At 40.9% G+C, this 22953-nt stretch overlaps 1 protein-coding gene across 5 annotated transcripts in view; it reads left to right on the forward strand.

Moving 5' to 3' along the window:
* chd7 (chromodomain helicase DNA binding protein 7) overlaps window positions 1–22953 on the forward strand; it is a 105661-nt gene that overhangs the window by 70201 nt on the left and 12507 nt on the right. For all 5 annotated transcript variants that reach the window (XM_086042691.1, XM_086042687.1, XM_086042690.1 and 2 more), the window contains 18 exons: window positions 788–909; window positions 1809–2052; window positions 3550–3726; window positions 4648–4791; window positions 4893–4991; window positions 5132–5324; window positions 6026–6239; window positions 7541–7736; window positions 7897–8064; window positions 8254–8433; window positions 8528–8638; window positions 12368–12579; window positions 14270–14469; window positions 16620–16779; window positions 18059–18148; window positions 20063–20166; window positions 21740–21869; window positions 22146–22252. In XM_086042691.1, coding sequence (XP_085898817.1) covers window positions 788–909; window positions 1809–2052; window positions 3550–3726; window positions 4648–4791; window positions 4893–4991; window positions 5132–5324; window positions 6026–6239; window positions 7541–7736; window positions 7897–8064; window positions 8254–8433; window positions 8528–8638; window positions 12368–12579; window positions 14270–14469; window positions 16620–16779; window positions 18059–18148; window positions 20063–20166; window positions 21740–21869; window positions 22146–22252 — 2851 coding nt within the window. The remainder of the gene's footprint in view (window positions 1–787; window positions 910–1808; window positions 2053–3549; window positions 3727–4647; window positions 4792–4892; window positions 4992–5131; window positions 5325–6025; window positions 6240–7540; window positions 7737–7896; window positions 8065–8253; window positions 8434–8527; window positions 8639–12367; window positions 12580–14269; window positions 14470–16619; window positions 16780–18058; window positions 18149–20062; window positions 20167–21739; window positions 21870–22145; window positions 22253–22953) is intronic.

Here is a 22953-nt window from a genome sequence, read left to right on the forward strand (position 1 = left end):
TCTGCGCATCACTCGGGTCAAACAGAGAGCTCGCACTACGGCTGCGTTCACATTGCATGCATGGCATGATGTCCAATGCGGATTTGTTTTTATTAAATCACCTAGTTTTGTGTACTTAATCACATTAGAAGTCGCTATTGTTTTTGTAATGTCAAGAGTGAGTCAGATGGGCACAAAACACGGCTTCACGCAGCGCAGTGTTTATGGACAACAATTTGGTCCTGCATATTGGGGCTCATCGCATTTCTGTATTTGCAACTTCCTAGAGCACCTCTGTTTACATGTTAGCACTTTTTAATGAAACTACCCCGCCACAGCCCTAGCACAGCACATATTTGTAGTGACTCATAAATATGTGTTGAGTTGTCATATTGTACTTATGTATTACGTTGAATGCAAAAGAACTGTGTAGAACCATCAAAACGTTCTTATTTTCTTTATGGTACCAAATGAATGAGAGAAAATAGCCCATTTACCAGAGCTGGGCATTTTACTAAAATTTTGCGGTATGCGTCACCTTCCGCCTGCAGCCGGGATCCCCTTCCGCCATCCATCTAGCCGCCTTTTCTGTCCGGCTGGACCAAATAGTAATCGCCTATAGGCCTGTCGACCTATCGTTTTAAACGTTTTAAAGCATCGTTGACCAACTTTCACTTGCTGTAGATGCAGATGTGACACTTGGCGACAAGTTGGAAGACATCCCAGTTGCGCTATAGCACTTTGAGATCATTTATTTGATGTAAAGTGCGTTATAAATGAAATTTATTATTCCTGTCCTCTTTTTCAGGATCGACCTTTGGCTACTGAATGGAAAAAGTTGGAAGGGTCAAGGGAATACAGGAACGGCAACGCACTCAGGGAATACCAACTAGAAGGTCTTAACTGGCTAACCTTCAACTGGTACAACTCGTAAGTAAAACCAACTAAGCTTTTTTTTTCTTTTGCTAATATCTAAATTTAAAGAATAGCCAAGTATGAAATTGATATTGTTCCACATCAGTCCCTCATCCCTCATGCCTTAGTCATGTCAACACAAATATGGTTATGCATTTTATGCCAATTTACCCTCACAAGTCTGACTCAAACCCAGAATTTTATCAACATTCATATGTGTACAGTATATATACTGTATATGTATGTATATATGTATATATATATATGTATATATATGTATATGTATACGTATGTATATGTATACGTATGTATGTATATGTATACGTATGTATGTATATGTATATGTATGTATATATGTGTGTATGTATATGTATGTATGTATATATGTATATGTATGTGTGTATATATGTATGTGTGTATATATGTATGTGTGTATATATGTATGTATGTATGTATGTATATATGTATGTATGTATATGTGTTTATGTGTATGTATGTATGTGTGTGTGTGTGTATGTATGTATGTGTGTGTGTGTGTATGTATGTATGTATATGTGTGTGTATGTATACGTGTGTGTGTATGTATGTATACGTGTGTGTGTATACGTGTGTGTGTATGTGTGTATACGTGTGTGTGTACACGTGTGTGTATATGTGTATACGTGTGTGTATACGTGTGTGTATATGTATGTATATATATACGTATGAATATGTATGTATATATATACGTATGAATATGTATGTATATATATACGTATGAATATGTATGTATGTATATACGTATGAATATGTATGTATGTGATATATATATATATATAATCTCAACTCGAAAGGCTGCATTAATAAATGTGGATTGAAAAGTCATAAGAGATCATAAGAGCACATTGACCAAGTCCCTCCCCTGTCCTTCACAGACGTAACTGTATACTGGCTGATGAGATGGGTCTCGGAAAAACTATCCAGTCCATTACATTCCTCTACGAAATTTATATGAAGGGCATTCAGGGGCCATTCTTGGTTATTGCACCACTCTCTACAATTCCCAACTGGGAGAGAGAGTTCAGGACTTGGACTGAGCTTAATGCTGTGGTCTACCATGGCAGCCAGGCGAGCCGCAGAACCATCCAGGCCTATGAGATGTACTTCAGAGATACACAGGTAACTGAAATTAGACATGTCTTTTCAAAACATCTTTAAACTTTATCATTCCTTCCAAGCGATATAGATTGATCAGTCAGTGGTTGTGAGCCCGTCAGTTCTCTTAAGGGTATCGGGGGTTATTTTAAGGGGAATCTGAATTATTGAGAGAAGATTTTGGGTATACACTGCACAATTCATCTACTGCTGAATAATGCAGAGATACCAAGTGTTTTGGTTTGTCCATATTTTGTTACGTGTAGTTGCCATGTGTTCCACTGTTAGGGGGAAGTCGAAAATGTCTCGACCGAATCACGTGTGCTAGATTAAGTTTAAGTTTTCAAGGGAATCTGTATGTACTGTGGCCTGTGATTGGCTGACATGGGATTTGGACTCTACCAACCAATCGCGATGACGTTTGTTGATGTCATCACATTTTCCCCCATGTGCAAACTTACTGTAGTGTCACAGATCCGTGGCTGGCCGGCTGGCTTGTGAGGCAGCTAAACAGCAGCTGCTCCTATAAAATTTACCAATCAGCACCTCCATGGAGGCGATTAAGTGACAGACAAGTGGCACAAATGGAGGATGGTAGTATAATGAAATGCCGGAATAAATGATTGATGCTACAGTATAATTTTCTCACAAGTCACATAGGAACAGCTTTTGTTGCAGCGGAGGGTAACAAACTATGAACAGCAAATTAATAAGTGTTTAGAAAGAAAGTAGAATACACAGCCACACACGGCACAGTCCGAAAAACCAGAAATTAATTACCATCAGCTAAATCTAGCCATAGAACACATTGGTACATACATTGGCTGCTTCGTAGTAATCATAATTTGCAAAGAAAGAGGTCACATAGATGGATTTTTAAAAACTTTTATTTACCTTAAACGCCAGTTGTTGTAATGTCATTCTGTGAACTATCACTACGTCATTGTATATTTAGCAATGAAGTGCCAAGACATCATATTGAATCCATCAAAACAGAAATTTTAAAAGTCAATACTTTGTCACTTGAAACTATTTAAAGAAAATATAATACAATTATAAAGATATTAATGTTGTTCAGACTCTTTCTGGTGGAGTGTTTGTTGTTTGGGCTAAGACGCAAATGTTCCTGACAAGATCCGTATGTTTCTGAGAGCTTGTGGTCGGAGTTGGCAAGGTATGTTCACAGTATTTCTAGAAATACGCTCATCTTTCAAAGTGTCGTCTTTTTTGCTGATTTTTCTTCCTCAAAGCTTTGGCAATTCTCCAGATCACAGTATAGAGTGCTTTTATTTGTTCTGCTTCATTCACCACAAATTAAAGCAGGTTATTTTGTTTTTTCTTCAGGATTTACAAACATTCAAATTCGGAGTACAGTATTCCATCTAAGATGACACTTGTCAAATGTATTTTATCACTTGTCTAATTTATTGTTAAAAGTTAAAAGTCCAGCATTGATGGGAAGGAACACCGGGATATTTTATTCATCTGTCTCTTGTTGCCTATTTCTCTTGCCTTTCCAAGGGTAAAATCATAAAGGGAGCGTATCGGTTTGACGCTGTTATAACCACCTTTGAGATGATTCTGGCCGACTGTCCAGAACTTCGTGGCATCCCATGGCGCTGTGTGGTAATAGATGAAGCCCACCGCCTGAAAAACCGAAACTGCAAACTACTGGAAGGACTCAAGATGATGGACATGGTGAGCATGAGCGCTGTTGCTGTTTGAGATTTGGGTGGTAATGCTTAAAAGGATGTGTTTATTTATCAGTGTATTGTACGGTGATTTTATTTGTTGTACTTATGCTTAGAGAGTAGATCAAAACATGTTTCCTAGGAGTTAACCCATTTAAGCCTAATGCGCCTGGCTCAACAGCTCCCCAAAACCTAAGGTCATCTTTGGAATTACCCTTGAAAACCTGATGTTTTCCCAGAAATTCAAAACCTACAAAATAATTAATATCTCAGCCCCTGTAGCAGATCATTCCAATAGAATTTGAGACCTTAGACATGTGGCTTTCACACAGGCCCAAGTTTATTCATCTTTACTGTTTCAATCGAAGAGGTAAAAATAAAGCTGTCAGTGCAAGAGAAGCACTATTTCTAATTTTAAAAAATCGTTTGGTAATTACCATCCTGTATTCTGTTACAAAGACGTCAATATTGTCATTGTCTACAAGCATATATCTTAACCATGTATCACGTTCAACTGGTTCTACTGGTTCAAAGTCCACAAGTGCGTTGTCTATATCACTGCCATTACTCATTTAAGAGCTCCCGCCCCGCCACTGCGGGGTCCGCCATTATGACTCGGAAGAATTCCAGAACATCCTCCGCAGGCTTACGACATCGTCATGTGTATATTCTGATGCATTTCATTGGTGAAGAGACCGAGAATTGGATAAAAAAAGAAAATGGTGTAGGCTCCAGGCTTTAAGGGTAGAAAGACGCAACAGCGCTCCCAGCTCTAGTGGTAGAAACGCGGTTATGCTCTCCTGGCCTTATGTATGTTCAATCACGGGCATTTTGTGTTATGTCCAGCCTGTTTCCATTTTTCGGGAATTTTATCTTGATATTTTTTCCTCTCGCTGAATTTCTTGTCGCTTGCTACCTTCTCATCCAGGAACACAAAGTTTTGTTGACAGGGACTCCGCTTCAAAACACAGTAGAGGAGCTTTTTAGCTTACTTAACTTTCTGGAACCAGAACGTTTCCCGTCTGAACAAACATTCATGACTGAATTTGGAGACCTTAAGACTGAAGAGCAGGTAGGAAAGTGATTTGTGGGTTGTACACTTTTCTTAAAAATCCAAACACTGTTCTGAGTTCACTCTTCAAATAATGTCTTAACGCTATGTCTGTACCACAGGTTCAGAATCTACAGGGCATTCTGAAACCCATGATGCTGAGAAGACTAAAAGAGGATGTCGAAAAAAACCTGGCACCAAAGGAGGAGACTATCATCGAGGTGATTCTCAGGCTTTCATTGATGATCAGATAGTAATCTGTTTTGTTTATGCTGTTCGAATGTAATGATAATAACAATAAGACAATTTTATTGAAATCACCTTATGGGGATGTGAAAACATTTTCATCTGTTTCTGGTAGGTGGAGCTCACAAACATCCAGAAGAAGTACTATCGTGCAATTCTGGAGAAGAACTTTTCCTTCTTATCAAAAGGAGGTGCAGGAGGAGGTGGAGGAGGCGGTGGTGGAGGAGGAGGAGGTGGAGGTGTCCCCAACCTCCTCAACACCATGATGGAGCTAAGGAAATGCTGTAACCATCCTTATCTCATTAACGGTATACATTCAAAGCCCGAGATGAATAAAGGCCTAGATGGACCAAACCGAGGTCGTGAAGCGTCGTGGCGTCTGAATGCGCCGTCTGATTGGTGTAGTGACCACCGTCGTAGTGTCATAACTCGTCAGTAAGCATCTGGGCGGCGTTTACGCATGTTGAATTGGCGTCGCCAGTCGTGACATTTGGTCACTATGATTTTTAGCTAGCAAATCAGCACTCGCAGCACCAACGGGAAGTGACAAATGCGGATGAACAGTGAGCCTTCGCTGCTTTCATCTACAAGTACAAGAGCAAGGGTTGACAATTTAAGTATTTCACAATACCATGTCAAGAACGTGAGGGTTTACTTCGCGTGGTAGTTCGTGAGCGAAGAATATAGCTGAATGCATTGTTTACGTTTCTATAATCCTCCCCCGGCCAACAGCTTTCCAGTTAAATTTTTCTAACGATGAGAAATAGTGACTACCGCCGCCGATGGTATGGGAAGGTATTACATCTTATGCAGAAGGTACTTTAATGGTTAGCGTCGCTGTCTGTCGATGCGGTGTATTTTTCCAGCCTGACGTGCCAACAGCCGGCCGTACGCCACATGGGCTAAGCGTCTGTCACTGTTGGCCAACGTCGTTTTGGTCTATCTAGGCCTTAAGACACAGCAAAACAGCTGTTCTGTTTGATCAATTCTTTTTTGCAATCTAATGCAGGAGCGGAAGAGAAGATCATTGAGGAGTTTAGGGACTCCCACAGTGGAACAGACATGCCAGATATGCCCCTCCAAGCGATGGTCCATGCTGCTGGCAAGCTAGTGCTCATTGACAAGCTACTGCCTAAACTCAAGGCCGGTGGTCACAGAGTCCTGGTTTTCAGTCAGATGGTCCGCTGCCTGGATATTCTGGAGGATTATCTCATCCAGAAACGGTGAGAATGGTTGTTGTTTCACTGTTCGAGAGGTGTCCACTTTAGTAGAGATAGATCGATTATCGGCCGGGCCGATATTTGGCATTTTGGCGATTATCGGCATCAGCTTTTTTTTTTTTTTTCATTTTACGGCCAATAAATTAAACGCTGGTTTATTGCAGTTTGCTGCGGCATGGTTCTCTCTCTCTCTCTCGCTCACTCTCTGTGCTGCTCAACTGGCCCTACCTCCAAAGCAGATTGGCCCGCCCACAGCACCATCTGATTGGTTCCTTGTGCAGTGTGGGTAACAGCCAATCAGCGTAAAGCTGCCTGTGTCTCTCTCGCTAGAGCAGTACAGCACACTGAGCACAGCACTCGCTACTTGTGCAGCACGGCACAGGAGAAATTCAAGCTATTAAACAAACTTTGATGAAATGTTAATAAATGTCAGTCTACCACAACAGACAACCACTTGTAACATTACTATGAGCCCTTCTATGTCTTGTAAACACAAGGGGCAGTTCTGCTTGCCACGGTAAGATGTCTAATTGCCTTGAAGCTAAGTGCGTGTGTAACCCACATCATGAAAAGCTAAACTCGACTCAATTTTATTGACAGAGCACTTTAAAATAACCACCGCTCCATACAAAGTAGTGCTGTACATTGACGGCAAATTACTGTAAGTGAAAGTCCGGTCACATGCAATTAGAGCAAAAAGTGGCACTTTTTCTGCTTCCACAGAAAGTCAGAACACCCACAAAAAGCAATGTAGAGAAGACACAGCCGTGTTAATGAGATTATTTTTCTGGCTAGTAGCTGCGTTGAGGATGCACTTTTCTGTTTTTGAACTTTAAAACAAAGATGTGTGAAAGATAAACATTTCAGTTATAGTGGATTTTTAGAAAACTATTTATTGTGGTAAACTTTAAGGAGATGTTTGTTTTCATTGAAGTATAAGACATGCGTCTGAGCCTGGCTGCTCCCGACACTTTTTGTTAGACTTGTAAAACAAAGTTGTCTATTTTCTAAGTTCTAAAAAAGCTTTAAAATGTTGTAAATCTCTAAAGTTTTTTAATATACAGGTGCTTAAAGGCCTTTAAACTAAGTCAAGTGCTGGAGTTTTTATTTTTCAAAATTTTGACACCATTTTAACCCTTTTTTCTACAAATGAATATCGGCTTCAAATATCGGTTATCGTCCTCCTTGATCACTAATAATCGGCATCGGTACCGGCCCTGAAAAAAGCATATCGGTCTATCTCTACACTTTAGTAATTTGTCACAGGCATTGTTCCTAACACGTGGGGATATTTCTGTGTCCAGTTATCCCTATGAGCGTATTGACGGCAGAGTTCGCGGTAATCTGCGGCAGGCAGCCATAGACCGCTTCTCCAGACCAGATTCTGACCGTTTTGTCTTCCTGCTGTGTACAAGAGCTGGCGGACTTGGCATTAACCTGACTGCAGCAGATACTTGCATTATCTTTGATTCTGACTGGAACCCTCAGAATGACCTGCAGGTATGAATTAAGTGGAGAGACCATACCCTACAAACCTCCAAGGATCAAGTTCTCTGCTGCAATAGTTTTTGCTTTTCCTGATCATTGTAGTCTAACCTTACAAGTGTAGTCCTAAATTGTGGTATATTGTGACATGCTTTTGAGAATTTTCCTTTTCCAGGCCCAGGCAAGATGCCATCGTATCGGCCAGTCCAAAGCTGTCAAAATCTATCGGCTGATCACCAGGAACAGTTATGAAAGGGAAATGTTTGATAAGGCCAGTTTGAAGCTCGGTCTTGACAAGGCTGTACTCCAGAGCATGAGTGGGCGTGAGAATGCCAACAGTGGGGTAAGATGCACATCCAGTAACACGCTGAATGAGCTCAGATGAGTGTGAACTGTCTAGCTGCTCTTTTTTATACCCTCATTGGTTACCTTGAGATGACATTCCCCAATGCATACAGTTACGTTGACAGATTAACACGGCAGCAGCACAAATAAATAGTTTTGCAATAACAAGTTTATATTTCTTGTCCAGGTTCAGCAATTGTCTAAGAAAGAGATTGAAGACCTTCTGAGAAAGGGAGCATATGGTGCTCTCATGGATGAGGAGGATGAAGGCTCCAAATTCTGTGAGGAAGATATTGACCAGATCCTTCAGAGGCGGACCCACACCATCACCATAGAGTCGGAGGGCAAAGGCTCTACCTTCGCCAAGGTGGAGACTTTACTTAAGAAGATTGAAGTTTGTGTACTACTGCAAGTGTCTGCGACATGATTGTCACAGATTAACTTTTGTTCCATCTCAATAGGCCAGTTTTGTTGCTCCCGGTAACAGAACAGACATTTCTCTGGAGGATCCTGACTTTTGGCAGAAATGGGCCAAGAAGGCAGAACTGGACCTGGATGCCATCAATGGACGGGTATGACACATACACGGAACTACATGGAAAAATTCTGAATAACAATGCATTCCATTTTTTCCATACACTGGTGGTGTCACCAAACACCACATGCAAGTATGAACAATATGACTGAGCAATACAAAAAAAAATGATACAGCTTTATTCATATTGGACTTTTATGCTCTTCGTTAACTCTATCCCAATGACATATTTGTCATTTCACAATGGTTCTCAAAAAGTCGGGTACTGAATGAGTTAATTACCTATTTCCCACGTTCCTGTTCTGAGTTTGCTAGTGTGTGTCCTCGTGTGTTTGAGATCGAGAGCGTAAGCTGCTTAGCTCTACTTAACAAAAAGCAGATGCCTAGAGGGTTCACAGATATCACTCAGGGTTTTGCTCACAAAAGCAAGCTCAGTCATCACAATACATTCATAAATACACACACTCAAACACAATAACTAGCTGCATGCTTAACTATGATTGCTTTTTCATGTCATTAAATAGTGTACTCTTAATTGTGTATTTGTCCCTTCTGGTTTATATTTTATGCCCTCTCTGTTGCCTCTTTGAGAAACCTCCATTGGAACATTTAATCCAGCTCGAAGAGTGTGAATATGCTCCACTTGTGCTGCTCCCCTGGGATATCTTATTGTGTGATGTTAAAATGGAAATGTCTGTAGCCCTCTGTGATAATGGTTGTGTTAACTACTGCCCAGCTTGCCCATATTTGTGATTGTAAGCAGGACCCATTTGAATTAATTAAACAAAATGTAATTCATTAGACATAATTATTGGCAGTTTATGTGAGCTGACAAGCAGTTTTCTCACTATCAGAAATGGAACACAGGGGAAAATATCCAATTACTCTAATTTGGTACAGAACAGGTCTGTTTAATAGGATGCATCTTAGTAGTCAGAAATTGTGACAAATTAACATCACTTACAGTGGGTGCGGAAAGTATTCTGACCTCTTGAAATTTTTCACTTTGTCATTGCAGCCATTTGCCACAATCAAAAAAGTTCATTTTTTTTCTCATTAATGTACACTCAGCACCCCATCTTGTCAGAAAAAAACAAATGTCGAAATGTTTGCATATTTATGAAAAAAGAGAAACTGAAATATCATGGTCATAAGTATTCGGACCCATTGCAGCGACCTTCATATTTAACTCGCATGCTGGACATTTTGACTGATCCTCCTTGAGATGGTTCTACTCCTTTATTGGAGTCCAGCTATGTTTAATTAAACTGATTGGAATTGATCAGGAAAGGTCTATATAAGACCTTAGAGTGCATGTCAGAGCAAATGAGTCATGAGGTCAAAAGAACTGTCCAAGGTGATCAGAGACAGATATTCTGGCAAAGCACAGATCTGGCCAAGGTTACAAAAGAATTTCCACAACGCTCAAGATTCCCAAGAGCACAATGGATTCCATAGTCCTCAAATGGAAGAAGTTTGGGACGACCACAACTCTTCCTAGACCTGGCCGTCCAGCCAAACTGGGCAATCATGGGAGAAGAGCCTTGGTGAGGGAGGTAAAGAAGAACCCAAAGATCACTGCCCTCCACCAGTCGGGGCTTTATGGCAAAGTGGCCCAACGGAAGCCTCTCCTCAGCACAAGACACATGAAAGCCTGCATTGTTTGCCAAAAATCACATGAAGGACTGCCAGACTACGAGAAATAAGGTTCTCTGGTCTGATGAGACGAAGATTGAACTTTTTGGTGTCATTTGGAAGCGGTATGTTTGGAGAAAACCAAGCACTTGCTCTTCACCTGCCCCATACAATCCCTACAGTGAAACATCGTGGTGGGAGCATTATGTTGGGGGGGGTGGTTTTCAGTTGTAGGGACAGGATGGCTGTTTGCAATTGGAGGAAAGATGAATGCGGCCAAGGACAGCGATATCCTGGAGGAAAAACTCTTCCAGACTGCTCAGGACCTGAGACCGGGACGAAGTTTCACCTTTCAACAGGACAATGAGCCGAAGCACACAGCTAAGATAACAAAGGAGTGACTTCAGAGCAACTCTGTGACCGTTCTTGACTGGCCCAGCCAGAGCCCTGACCTAAACCGGATTGAGCATCTCTGGAGAGACCTGAAAATGATTTTCCACCACTGTTCAGCATCCAACCTGACAGAACTGGAGAGGATCTGCACGGAAGAATGGCATTGGATCCCCAAATCCAGGTGTGAAAAACCTGTTGCATCATTCCCAAGAAGACTCGTGGCTGTACTAGTTCACAAGGGTGCTTCTACTCAATACTGAGCACAGGGTCTGCATACTTATGACCATGTGATATTTCAATTTTTCTTCAAATTTCTACATTTCTTTTTTCTATCAAGATGGGATGCTGAGTGTACATTAATGAGAAATAAAATGAACTTTTTTGATTTTACAACTGGCTGCAACGAAACGTGAAAAATTTCAAGGGGTCTGAATACTTTCCACCCTGAGACAAAGGCTGGTACACGGAAGCGCCACATGTCCAGAAAAGCAATCTGGTGGATGCGGAAGTGTACTGACGAATGCACAGAGGCGTATATTGTATTGGGGAAAACAAAAAACTCAGCGGTCTACCTGCAACAATGAGAAGCTGCACTCTTTTGAAGACAAAATGTACATATTCTTGATAGAGAAGACAGATGTATTAAAAGAGTGAGAGTGGCTGTCTGTATGGAGAAAAGACAATCTCTAAAGAGAGGAGGTGGCTTAGAACAATACCTATCCCCCCACATACAGTGCTGTCCTTCTATCAGTTCCAAAGAGACTAAATGATTTTGCCTCCAGCAAATAACAACAACAACAACAAAAACTGCAAATGTTGTCTGTTGTGGCAGCTCCACTTCCTATTTGCAATGGAATGTAATATTAATGTTTCCACCCAACAACTCTTGTTGATGGACAGGGGCGCCTCTGCAAGGCATCTTGACGACTGTCGTTTTACATTCCAAAAGAATGATACCATTCGTGGTTGGGGCATGCCTCCAACTCGGAATATAATTTGTTTTTTCTACACCAGCTCAGGGAAGTGCTGTCCTAACGCTCTTTGATCTCCTCATTTAATGGAGGCGTCTACTAAAGATGATGGCACATCCTTGCCGCACATAATAAATTAATCGTCTGCATGGCTGAATTACTACTATCATCACGAAAGTCCACTTTATGCTTCCTTTTTCAAGTGGGATTCAATTAAAGTCAAATGTTAAGACAATTGTTTCTCAAAACAACTTTGCAGATTCACGGACCATATCAGTAGTTCTCACGAGCATTCTCTCCCACGCGTGCACAGCGCCCATACTGGGCTTTTAATGGCCTATAGGTGGGATGTGTGCGGATGAGCGTTCATACATCAGACGCAGTGTCTTCATATCAGATTTATATCCACATATGAAAGAAGCGCAGGTCGGATTTCAAAAAATCTGAATTGTACTGTTCACACTGCATGAAAAAATCTGATACGTATGGGCAAAAAAATTGGAATTGAGCTGCAGTGTGAGCATGGCCTAAGACAACAAGAGCAGTCCAGTTGCGATCAATTCACTACCTTGAGAATGAAATGACCTGGATGAGTTAGAGTATTTACCAGAGCTGGGCACTTGACCCTTTTTTACCGGTTCGGCCACGACCTTCCACCCTTGACCTGGGTACCCTTCCGGCCTCGAACCCCCCGCCCTTATTCATAGAATGATCACCCCGCGCCCTGTTCCGTAATTGATATTGTCTTTTTGTTTTTGTTGACGCAGAACACACTGGTGATAGACACACCAAGAATAAGAAAGCAGACGCGGCACTATAGCAGTGTGAAAGAAGACGAGATGATGGAGTTCTCAGAGCTGGAGAGTGAAGAGGATGAACCCAGCAGACCCTTGTCCAAACCACGACGACCCCAAGACAAAATCCAGGGCTACCCTCGATCGGAGTGCTTCAGAGTAGAGAAGAACCTGCTAGTCTATGGGTTTGTTCAAAACTTAAATGTGAATATGTCACTGTTTACTGCATAAATATTGAAAATCGACATTTAGATTGTGGTGTTGAATCAATAGTCTTTATCACAGGTGTAAAACTCAAGACCAGATCCGGCCCGCCACATTCTATGTGGCCTGCGGAAACAAATCATGTGTGTCAACTCAAGGTTGAGTTTTTTTTTGGGAATCCCATGGAATTACCGTAGGGTGGGTGTCAACTTGTTCTTTAGTCATGAGATTGGGACAGTACAGGATAAAAATTTAACGGGAGCGGGATGATCCAGTAGGGGAAAAAAAACTTGAATATTTTTAATCTAGCTGATCTCTAAAATGGGAGTGGTACAGGAGTAATTCTGAACGGGAGCAGGAGGGGAGAGGTAGTCATTGTCACAGAGAGCAGGACGGGACTTTTTTTTTTTTTTTTTTTTTTTTTTTTTTTCTCTCCCCACTTCGGTCCGGGACTGGGTTGGAACAGGATTTTTTTTCTGTGGGAGTTGGATGGAACGTGAGTGAAAATCCACGTGTCACCTTCTTTCAACTTCCATGATCCTTTCTGACATTTCAAGTTGTCATGTATGATATTTATTTTTTCACTCGATTGTTTAAAATTCCTTTTACAATAACTTTAACAATAATTGAACCATTATCCTTGACGTCTGATTTCAAAACTAGCAATCCATCAGTTTGTTGTGTAAAGGAAGTCATACGATGAGTCAATTAAACGTATATTTGGCTTCACCATCATAACAGCCGTGTGAGGGAAGCCGTAACTGCAAACTGGCTGCGATTAAAAATGACATCTCTGTTCTATATGTTCCTAGAAGAAGCTCACCACATAACCAGTAACACAATGCTGTACAGCGCACAGGAGCAAACTGACACACTTGCAGATAGATGGTCATTATACAGTGAGCATGTCCATTTTCATGGCTGACTTGGCGTGACTGTATGTGCAAGGAAGAACAGCGGTGCTAGTGAGATGCGGGCATTGTCATTGTTACAGTCTAGCCTTGTGGCCTGAGGCTGTAGGACACAAAAACACACTGTCTTTATTGGGTCTGCTAGTGAATGCTTGTCGTCTTTCCTTGTCATTCATGTCAGTTCCACTCACTTGTCCACAATTCTAACCAGTCTTGAATCAGAGAGAGGTCAAGCTCACATGGTTCAGTGAACACTGAAATGCAACAGTGGAGATTTATTTATTTATTGCTAAGATCTGGACAGTGTGAAAGACTGCCCTGCCACTACGTAAGCCTTCGGTTTAGTTGCTGTTTGGAGGCGGTCTGAACCCTTTCACTCAAAAGTGAGTCTGATTGTACTAGGTCGGTTGCAAGTAAAAGTGGAATCAGCAGCCTCGGTCCACATGCGTGTCTCTCTGAGCTCTTAGACGCCATGATGTGGACTTTTATGAAAGATTGAGGTCATGTTAGTCATCAAGATATCTTAGTTTTCAAATTACCGGTACAAGCTTTCTGAATGATTTTGCCATGAATATAAAATGTAACCGTTGCTTTATAGTTGTATGCAGTATACCTTAATTTTCATGATGTTTTACAATGGCCTTCCACATCCTTGGTTCAAGTTGTATCAGTGGTTAATATGCTACAGCATTATATAAAGTTCAATCTGTACACGTATACATAAATGATTCAAAGTTAATCCCTTTTCTCTGTTCTAAAGTTGGGGCAGATGGAGTGACATCCTGGCTCATGGCCGCTTCAAGCGCCCCCTGAAGGAGGCTGATGTGGAGACAATCTGCCGAGCGCTCCTAGCATACTGTCTGTTGCATTACCGTGGCGATGAGAACATCAAAAGCTTTATATGGGATCTGATCACCCCAAGCGAAGATGGAACAACCAAGACATTGAGCAACCACTCCGGTAACTGCACACATATCACTGCCATAAAAATGAACATGTCATGTACTGTGCTTGTGGTGTTATACTTGCACACTTATTGTATATTCAGGATCAAACAAACAAATCTCCTCTTTCCCTTATGTCGGCTAGACACATATAGGCAATCTTTTCCAATTTTGCCCCTTCCCGACCAAGGACACTAAACAACCAACTATTTTATAAGATTGAGCTATAAGATTATCACCTGAGGAGTGTTAAGAGTGGATTTGTCCTCATAAAAGAGTCCTGGCCAACAATCGTAAATAATAAATGCTTTCAATGTTTATGGCCAAAATTCTTTCTGTGGGGTAAGCCGACATCTCCCGACATCTCATTACACTCCGTGGACTCTGACGTGAATGAACTGTAGCCAATCAAAGAAGCGACCTGGCTCACAAACAAGGAAGCAGCGGTAAATAAAACAAAATGCATCCTATCCGTTGTTGCTTTTTGTATAAAAGTGGGTTCCCTAGGTGGCAAGAATTTTTTTCCTAAAGAAGTCTTTCCCACATTGCCATCTTAAAATGCTGCCACCTCTGGTCCTCTTTGGAAACTCTCAGGAAAGATCGGCCACATAGGTCTATTCGTATTTGTGAGCTTGCTTATGATCTCATGAAATTTCTACTTCAGAGGACTTCATTTTGAGATCGATGGTGGGACAGAAACCTAATGTAAATGATGCTGTTAAGGTTATCAAAGCAGACCACACACAAGACAACCAAAACTATCAAATGCCTAATTTTCTATCTGAATGTGTGGGGTCTGTCACAGACAAAAACAAATCTTTTAAGATTTGAAAAATCCTTACGTGTGTACCTGGCAGTTGCTAAAATAAATTCGAGTACTGTACACATTTCTATGCCATGCTAAGAGACCTTTGAGGGTCTTTGTTGGTCCCAATCAAACTCTGAAGTGTTTTTATTTCTTCGAGTCCAACAAGGCCCACCTGCCCTTTGACAGGTTTGAGCTTTAGGTCTCCTTCTGCATCAGCTTAAGCCTTCTGCTTAAGAGTAGTGGTTCTCAAACTGAGAGTAGTAATGTGCAATATTATTTTTTTTTCAATTGCATACTGGTACCTGTATTTGGGGACCACCAATCTAAACCAGTTAACTCACTCTATCCCAATGACATATTTATGTCATTTCTCAGAGGCTCTGAAAAAGTCTGGTCCTGAATGAGTTAACTGCCATCCTCTGGGCTCCTTTCTTGTCATATGTAAAACAATTTGAAAATGCTTCCTCTCACGTTGTCTTTTTCGTAGTTGGAAATAAAGTTGAGTCGCTTTGATAAAAACACTAACTGCACTTTTGGAACAAGCACCTCTGTTCACAGCCATGTTGATAGTGGAAGCAGTGCTAGCAATGGATACATTTAATTCAATTGAGTTCCTTTCTATTAAGAGGCAAGAAAAATAATTTCCATGGCATTTAAGGGTGCTTCTTTAATTGGCGTTGTTGTTATGATCGAAAAATATTTCTCTTTTATAAGGGGGTTCCTTGCACCCAAAAGCTTTGAGAACCCCTGCTTTAGAGCACATGCAGCTACATATGAAGCTACCCTATCCTTGCTTCACTGCTTCACATCATCTTGCTCATGTTTTTGTAAGCAGTTTTAATGAACCATCTTGCTGTAAAATACAACTGCACTATTAAGCAAGATGATGCCAATCACAACTCCACAACATTTTGTTTGTGAAGGCAGAGGTTTTATACAGGACTTGGTTTCAGTATTGTTAGATTGTTAGATAGAAGTGTGGATGTCTAATTATTGATGGCTGTTTGTAAATATGATAGCCACTAGATTTGTTTTGTAAAGGACAAAAGTAATAGTCACATCACAGTTATTCCAAAATGTCTTGATTAATTATTAATTAATTAAAAATATTATAATAATAATAATAATAATTTGGGGTTGAAATGTACACACCCATGGCTGTTCAAAAATCTGATTGTGTTGATTACACTTACTAATTTGTGTCTGGTCACATTTAAATGCTACAACTTGAATGGTATCTTGCTTCTTTCAATGATAATGAAGCTCATAAAATTGAACATTAAACTAAAGACGGTTTCCCCGCACACTTCCCGCCCATACACAATCCTTCCCCCTTTCTGCTTCCCCCTTTTCTTCAGGTTTGTCAACACCAGTACCTCGCGGCAGAAAGGGCAAAAAAGGGAAACCCACTGCCCCAGCCCCACAGACACCAAGAGCGGATTGGCTTGCCAGCTGTAATCCTGACCATCTACTGCAAGAGGATAGCTACAAGCGACACTTGAAGCATCACTGTAACAAGTATGTTACACTCACCGTGAACACGCTGCCCCCAAAAGTTGGTGGTGAGAGCTGGAGGCTTAACCGCATGACCGCATTAAAATCTAGGTTTTGTCATGAGAGATGTGACGTTTTAAAACGGGACATTAGACGGGCTTAGTCTCTCAAGTGTCCACCTGCCTGTTTTTGTAGTTTAGTTTTCAAAAACATGTCTAACCTCTGATAGCGGAAGGGGAATGCAGCAATGCTTTTTTAAATTCATGCAATGGAAAGGCATTTCCCCATGTTAAACTCTTTGTAAAAAATTGTTGGGCTTCTTTTTACAGATGTATTTCGTGTGTGCCTCTGTTGTGAAAGAGTTGTCTTTTACATACATTTTCTGTCTCACTACAGTGGAACTTTATACTTTAAACTTTATACGTGCATATGTGTTTTGCACGAATGTTTCTGTGTGAGTACGCACATAAACGCATATACTGTACATCCCAGCCTGGCTATGTGCCAGTCAAGGTAGGCAGACCTGTTGGAAGTAGGTGAAAGGTGTACACACACAAACATGTAACACTCACACATATATGCATATATGTGCACACACACACATACACACTCGGGGGTGATTATGTGGTGCCATCTGCTAGGCTGGAGCACAGTGTTGTGTGGCTAATCAGACCTGGCACATTGATGGATGAGCATAGAGAGGCTGCCAGAAAACACACACACACACACACACACACGTGTGCTGCTACTTATGATGCCATTGGTGCACACACACTCTGCAGAATTAGTACCAAGTTACTTCCTTGATGCCCTTCCCCCTCATTGCTGTAAGTTTGTGTTCCCTCCTGATGGCCAAGGCCCCTCTATCTTCTATGTTGATTTCTCCTCTGCTCTTCCCATGTCTTAACGTCGTTGCAGGGTGGACATGAACCAATCAATCATACATTGAGCATATTTAGCTTGTTCTCTCAAATAATAGATCACGACGGGTGAGCTGTTATGGCTACTATATGAAACTAATCCCGGCTTGATGAAAAATGTGCACTAACGTGGAGCAAATTAATTCCATGATGCCAAACAAAATTCCTTATGTAAGCAGTCGAGGAGCTGCTCCAAAGATACTAAGACTTGTCTTTCAACTGACCATCCATAGTGTCAAGACTGGCCAGAAGCCAGCGAAGGCTAATTAGTAAACACGACTGTCCACAAGCTTTGTGCTGGCCCACTAGAGTTTGCCAATCTTAATGGCCAATTCGCAAAAAAAAAATAAATAAATAAAAAAACAAATTCATGTCGTTGTTAGGGTGTTGCTGAGGGTGAGAATGCTGTATTATCTGAGACAAGAAGTCATCGGAGATCAGGCAGAACGCATTCTGGATGGAGCTGACTCCAGGTTGGTAAACCTTAAATTATTCTTAAATGAATCTAAATTAAATTGCTATTAATTTAATCAAATTTGCCCTCTGCGACACTATTTCCTCTCTTTCCAAGTGTTCTCCAGGTCTTTTGGTTCTTAGCCCTAATAGCATTATTTCATATCATTCATTTTTTTGAACAACAAGCCATCCTAATTAAATGTATTTTTGTTGTCTTAATTAAACAGTTATTCCAATGAAATGTCATGTTCCGAATTCATTGAAACAATGCACGCAAAGACAGTTAAATAGCAATAGAATATGTAATACTATTACAGCAATGGTAATAATAAACTACCATAGTTGCAAATAAATTCCAATGATGATGTTTTGTTTTACAGTGGTAACATATTTGATCACCAAATTGATATGATTTGCCCCAATACTCACAGATGATGGTCTCTGCATATAAGATGGGTGGCTCCAGAGGCATCTTGAAGTGGGCTACGAAAGGGTTATTTATGACCATGGCATGAATTATTACTCGAGTGTATTTTCGTCTCTTCAAGTGGCCTCTTTGGCAGCCTCTGTTTCTAACACAAGGTCTCTGTAAAATTATCTTGGGAAAGTGGATGGTTGTTTCTTTTTTCGACCCATTTCAGGGTAGAGGAGCCACTAGTCATTTGGCATCTGCCCTCAACATTTTGCTTTTGCCCTCTCATCCTCATGCTGACTCCAAACACTGCATCCTCCTTCTCTTAATTCATAATATACTTTTTTCTCCCCCCCCCCTTTTTTTAAATTTAAAAAAAAATGTTTTACCATCTGTCAATTTATCCTTTAAGCAGACCACTTTGGTTTTATCAACTCCCAGCCCCCTCTTATAACCCTTTTACCCAGATGTGAATGTATTTGTGTTCAGCATGTGTGCCCACTCCCCCGAAATCCCCCACCCCACACGATGGTTACTTTGCCATAGCCATGCGTGTGTTCAAGTGAGAGAGAGCAAGAGCAGGCATACGGGATGCCATCGTGCCAACATATGCCAGAGGGATTTAGCACGTCCATCTTGGCACCCTCTCGTTCGTGTGTGTGTGTGTGTGTGTGTGTGTGTGTGTGTGTGTGTGTGTGTGTGTGTGTGTGTGTGTGTGTGTGTGTGTGTGTGTGTGTGTGTGTGTGTGTGTGTGTGTGTGTGTGTGTGTGTGTGTGTGTGTGTGTGTGTGTGTGTGTGTGTGTGTGTGTGTGTGTGTGTGTGTGTGTGTGTGTGTGTGTGTTGCCAAAGACCGGGCATGCTGCTGTTTTCCGAGATAAGGGACAATTTCCCTGTGTTGTTCTCATCTCTTGTCGTCCTCTGTTTGTCAGCTTCCATTGTCTATATTGTGTATTGTGGTCTCTTTCCATAATTGAGCGTGTTGTATTTTGGTTCCACAATGCAGAAGGTATCTGTGGAGCAGGTTGCATTGAAAATATTGTATAATTTTCATATGTTTTTCTATGTTCATGACTGTGTTTTCTGCTATTGACAAGTCATCAAATCCAAATTGTGTATTTGGTCATTGCCAACCCATTTAAATGACTGGCCGTGGTATCAATAGAGGCACCAGTAACTACACATGGAGGTGATTAACGAGTAAAGATGAAAATCCAGACCTGGCATGGTTATTCATACCAGTAAAAGCCAATCACTCTTTATCATGATAATCTTGTGCCCCGTTTCCGTCCAGTTAGTCTCCATCCCAATTTTTATCTATAATCTTGAGCAAATTTATGCTGTGAGGATGAAAGATTTATAGTTAAACATTTTGTTAAAATGAATTAAACTGCTTCATATGTTGTAAATTCAAGATATCTTTTTTTTTTTTTTTTTAACGAAACACCTTATGTGAATGAAAAGACTAGTTTCCATTTTGCTTGAGATTCAGCGAAGTGATGTGATTTTATCTGCTCTACAGTGAGTTGGATGTCTGGATTCCCCAGCCATTCCATGCGGAGGTCCCCACAGACTGGTGGGACACTGAGGCAGACAAATCCCTGCTCATAGGTGTTTTCAAACATGGTAAGAAAGAAGAAGAAAGAATCTTATACTTATACTAAAATGGCTGCAAAAACAATTCTTTTTTCCACACCATCACTACCATTTTTATGTATGAACATTTATATAAAGCATCCCAGACCCTTCAGGGGCACCTTTAAAAACAAAAAAAAAAAAAAAAACAATGCACCTACCTATCCGCATCCCACCCGCTTGGCCAGTCACCAGTTGATTGGTGTTTCTATGGTAACAGCAGCACACAGCTGTCAACCACAGTGTGCAGTGGCATGTGATTGATGGCTCATGTTCAACACTGGTGAGGTATGTCTTCCTCTCCTGTTCTGTTAGAGAAGTTAATGTTACAAATACATCAATGTAAATGAAGATACCGGTAATCGCTTTTCTTGTTAAATGCTGGTTTGGAATTTTTTAAGTACGTAGAGTTCAGCACTGACCCACCTTTTGTCACTACTTCACCGTGACTCACGCCGATGATTATTATTAATAATAATAATAATAATATGCCGTTTGTCATGCATGGAGACCCTCATTCATATTAATTTGGTATAATCGTCATAATTTTTCCATGATTGTCACCCTCTATGATTCAATTAGGACTGACACACACTCAAACACATATAGAGGAATACAAAAGGGCTCACCCGTAGTTAATCATAATCCCCATCCACTAGGGAGGCCCTTGGGGTGGGGGGGAGGTGGGGGGCGGGTTGCGGGGCTGTGTATGCAGAGAAACACAGAAGTGCACAAAGCACCTTGCACACACACACTCACTGGTGTACACTGAAGAGTGATGGCCTATGAAGGCCTCACTGATTAACGTTTGGCTGTGTATAAGTGTGTGACAGAGGTTTAGGAACAATGAGTCTTATCTGTCCTAATACAAACATAATGGATGGAAGAGAACTGAATAAGTAGCTGAAGTCCTGATGTTCTGTTTGTCCTCTATACTTTTCTTTCCATGGCTCTGTTTTTTTTTTTTTTTATTGCTCTTTTTTCACATTGTCACTCTCTACTTTTTCCCCATTGTATTTTACTTTACTTCCCCCTCTTTTTTTGTTCTTGATGAAGCTCAGTAGGATCCTGCACATCTAATAAGTTCTGCCTGAATGCCCCTAACGGACAAACGCACACATACTATTCCTCCTCCCCATTCACTTTCGCAGACACCATGACACACATTTTCTTCTTCCTCCTCTCGTTTTGCCTCCCCTTTTTTTCTTTGACACTACAGCGCGTGTACCTGCAGGCTCACATTGGTACAAGCTTACATGGGTGCAAACACACTTGGACACTACGCACGCACACGCTGAATGTCTATCTTGTCAGTAGCTGGTTCCTTGGGTCAGCCTTTCTGCTGCTGTTTTTGTTTTTTCTTTCATTTAACATTGATGCTGATTGCATATGTGTAAGTGCGCGTTGGCTCTTCATACAAGTACTATGTCTGACGTCAATGTAAAAAGCTAAGTGAGTCGGAGAGGAGGGGCTTTTTTTTTTTTCTGGTTATGATCACATCTATAATCTGTACGCAATTTCCTTTTACGAATTCATACTGAAACACCTCACATTCCCTCTTCAGGCTACGAAAAGTATAACTCCATGAGAGCCGACCCCACCCTGTGTTTTTTGGAGAGGGTGGGTATGCCCGACGCCAAGGCTATAGCCGCTGAGCAGAGGGGCAACGATATGATGGCAGATGGCGTTGAAGGGTAAGACTTTGCTCACCCTCCCTCTTTGCACCCTTTTTACTGTTCGTTTGTCATATTTCATATACCAACCGTTCATTGAAGAAAAATGTTTTTAGGTTTGATGTAAATGCAATGTTTTGTAGAATGGTCTATTAACTGACAAATTTGAGATTAAGCTCATCTTCATCAGGTATTGTTGATACTGAATATGTTGTTGTAAAATTTCGCAAGATGTTTGTAAAAATAATAAGAAGAATACATGTTAAACTCCTCGCATGCCTCTTCAACTCTCTACAGCGAGGATGAAGATCCAGAATACAAGCCACTTCGGATGCCTTTTAAGGATGAAATGGATGATTTCACCAACTCTCCTCTCGATGACACTGGGGAAGGAGAAGCCGAGGGTATTGTATTACTGTGTTATATAATCATTTTTCCGCAAAGGAAATTTTTTTTCGAATTGTTTAACCTTATTCCCAACAAAAAATGTTCATCTCCATGGATATAAACCACATAATTCCTTTTTCCCTCACAAATTAACTACAAATCATTACAAATCAGCAAACAATGAATGTGGTGATAAATCTGAATAGATGAACATGAATCCTGTGCTGTTCCTCACAGGTCAATTTCATGAGTGTCAACATTTAAGCATTTTATTGTGGAAATTAGAATGTGTACTGGTTAGGGGTGTAACAACACATCTATTTAATCAGTGTGTTTGCCCCATGATCTGGTTACTTGGATAGGCACTGGACTAGTGCTGGCCACACATTAACACATCATTTTTACAAGTTATTGATCGACTAAATTTATATAATTAGCAAAATATTATTATTAATAATAATAATAGTTTTGTACTCAAAATTCCCAATGCTGTTTTGCTCGTGCTCCTCGTCTCTGCTCGGCACCGGAAATTGCGTGAAACACCTAACATAGATTAGAATGAATCAACAGAGATCATGGCCGGGAGGAAGGAGAAGATTATTATGAAGCAATGTGTTCATTTTTGTGGAAACACTTCGGATTTTGTAAGAAAGACGATCATCTTGACAAGATGGTTGCCGTGTATTGCCTTTGCAAATGCAGAGTAAACGTAACGGGA

This window comes from Filicampus tigris, chromosome 10, assembly GCF_054856515.1.
Source record: "Filicampus tigris isolate MCC_2025a chromosome 10, RoL_Ftig_1.0, whole genome shotgun sequence".
Lineage (NCBI taxonomy): Eukaryota > Metazoa > Chordata > Actinopteri > Syngnathiformes > Syngnathidae > Filicampus > Filicampus tigris.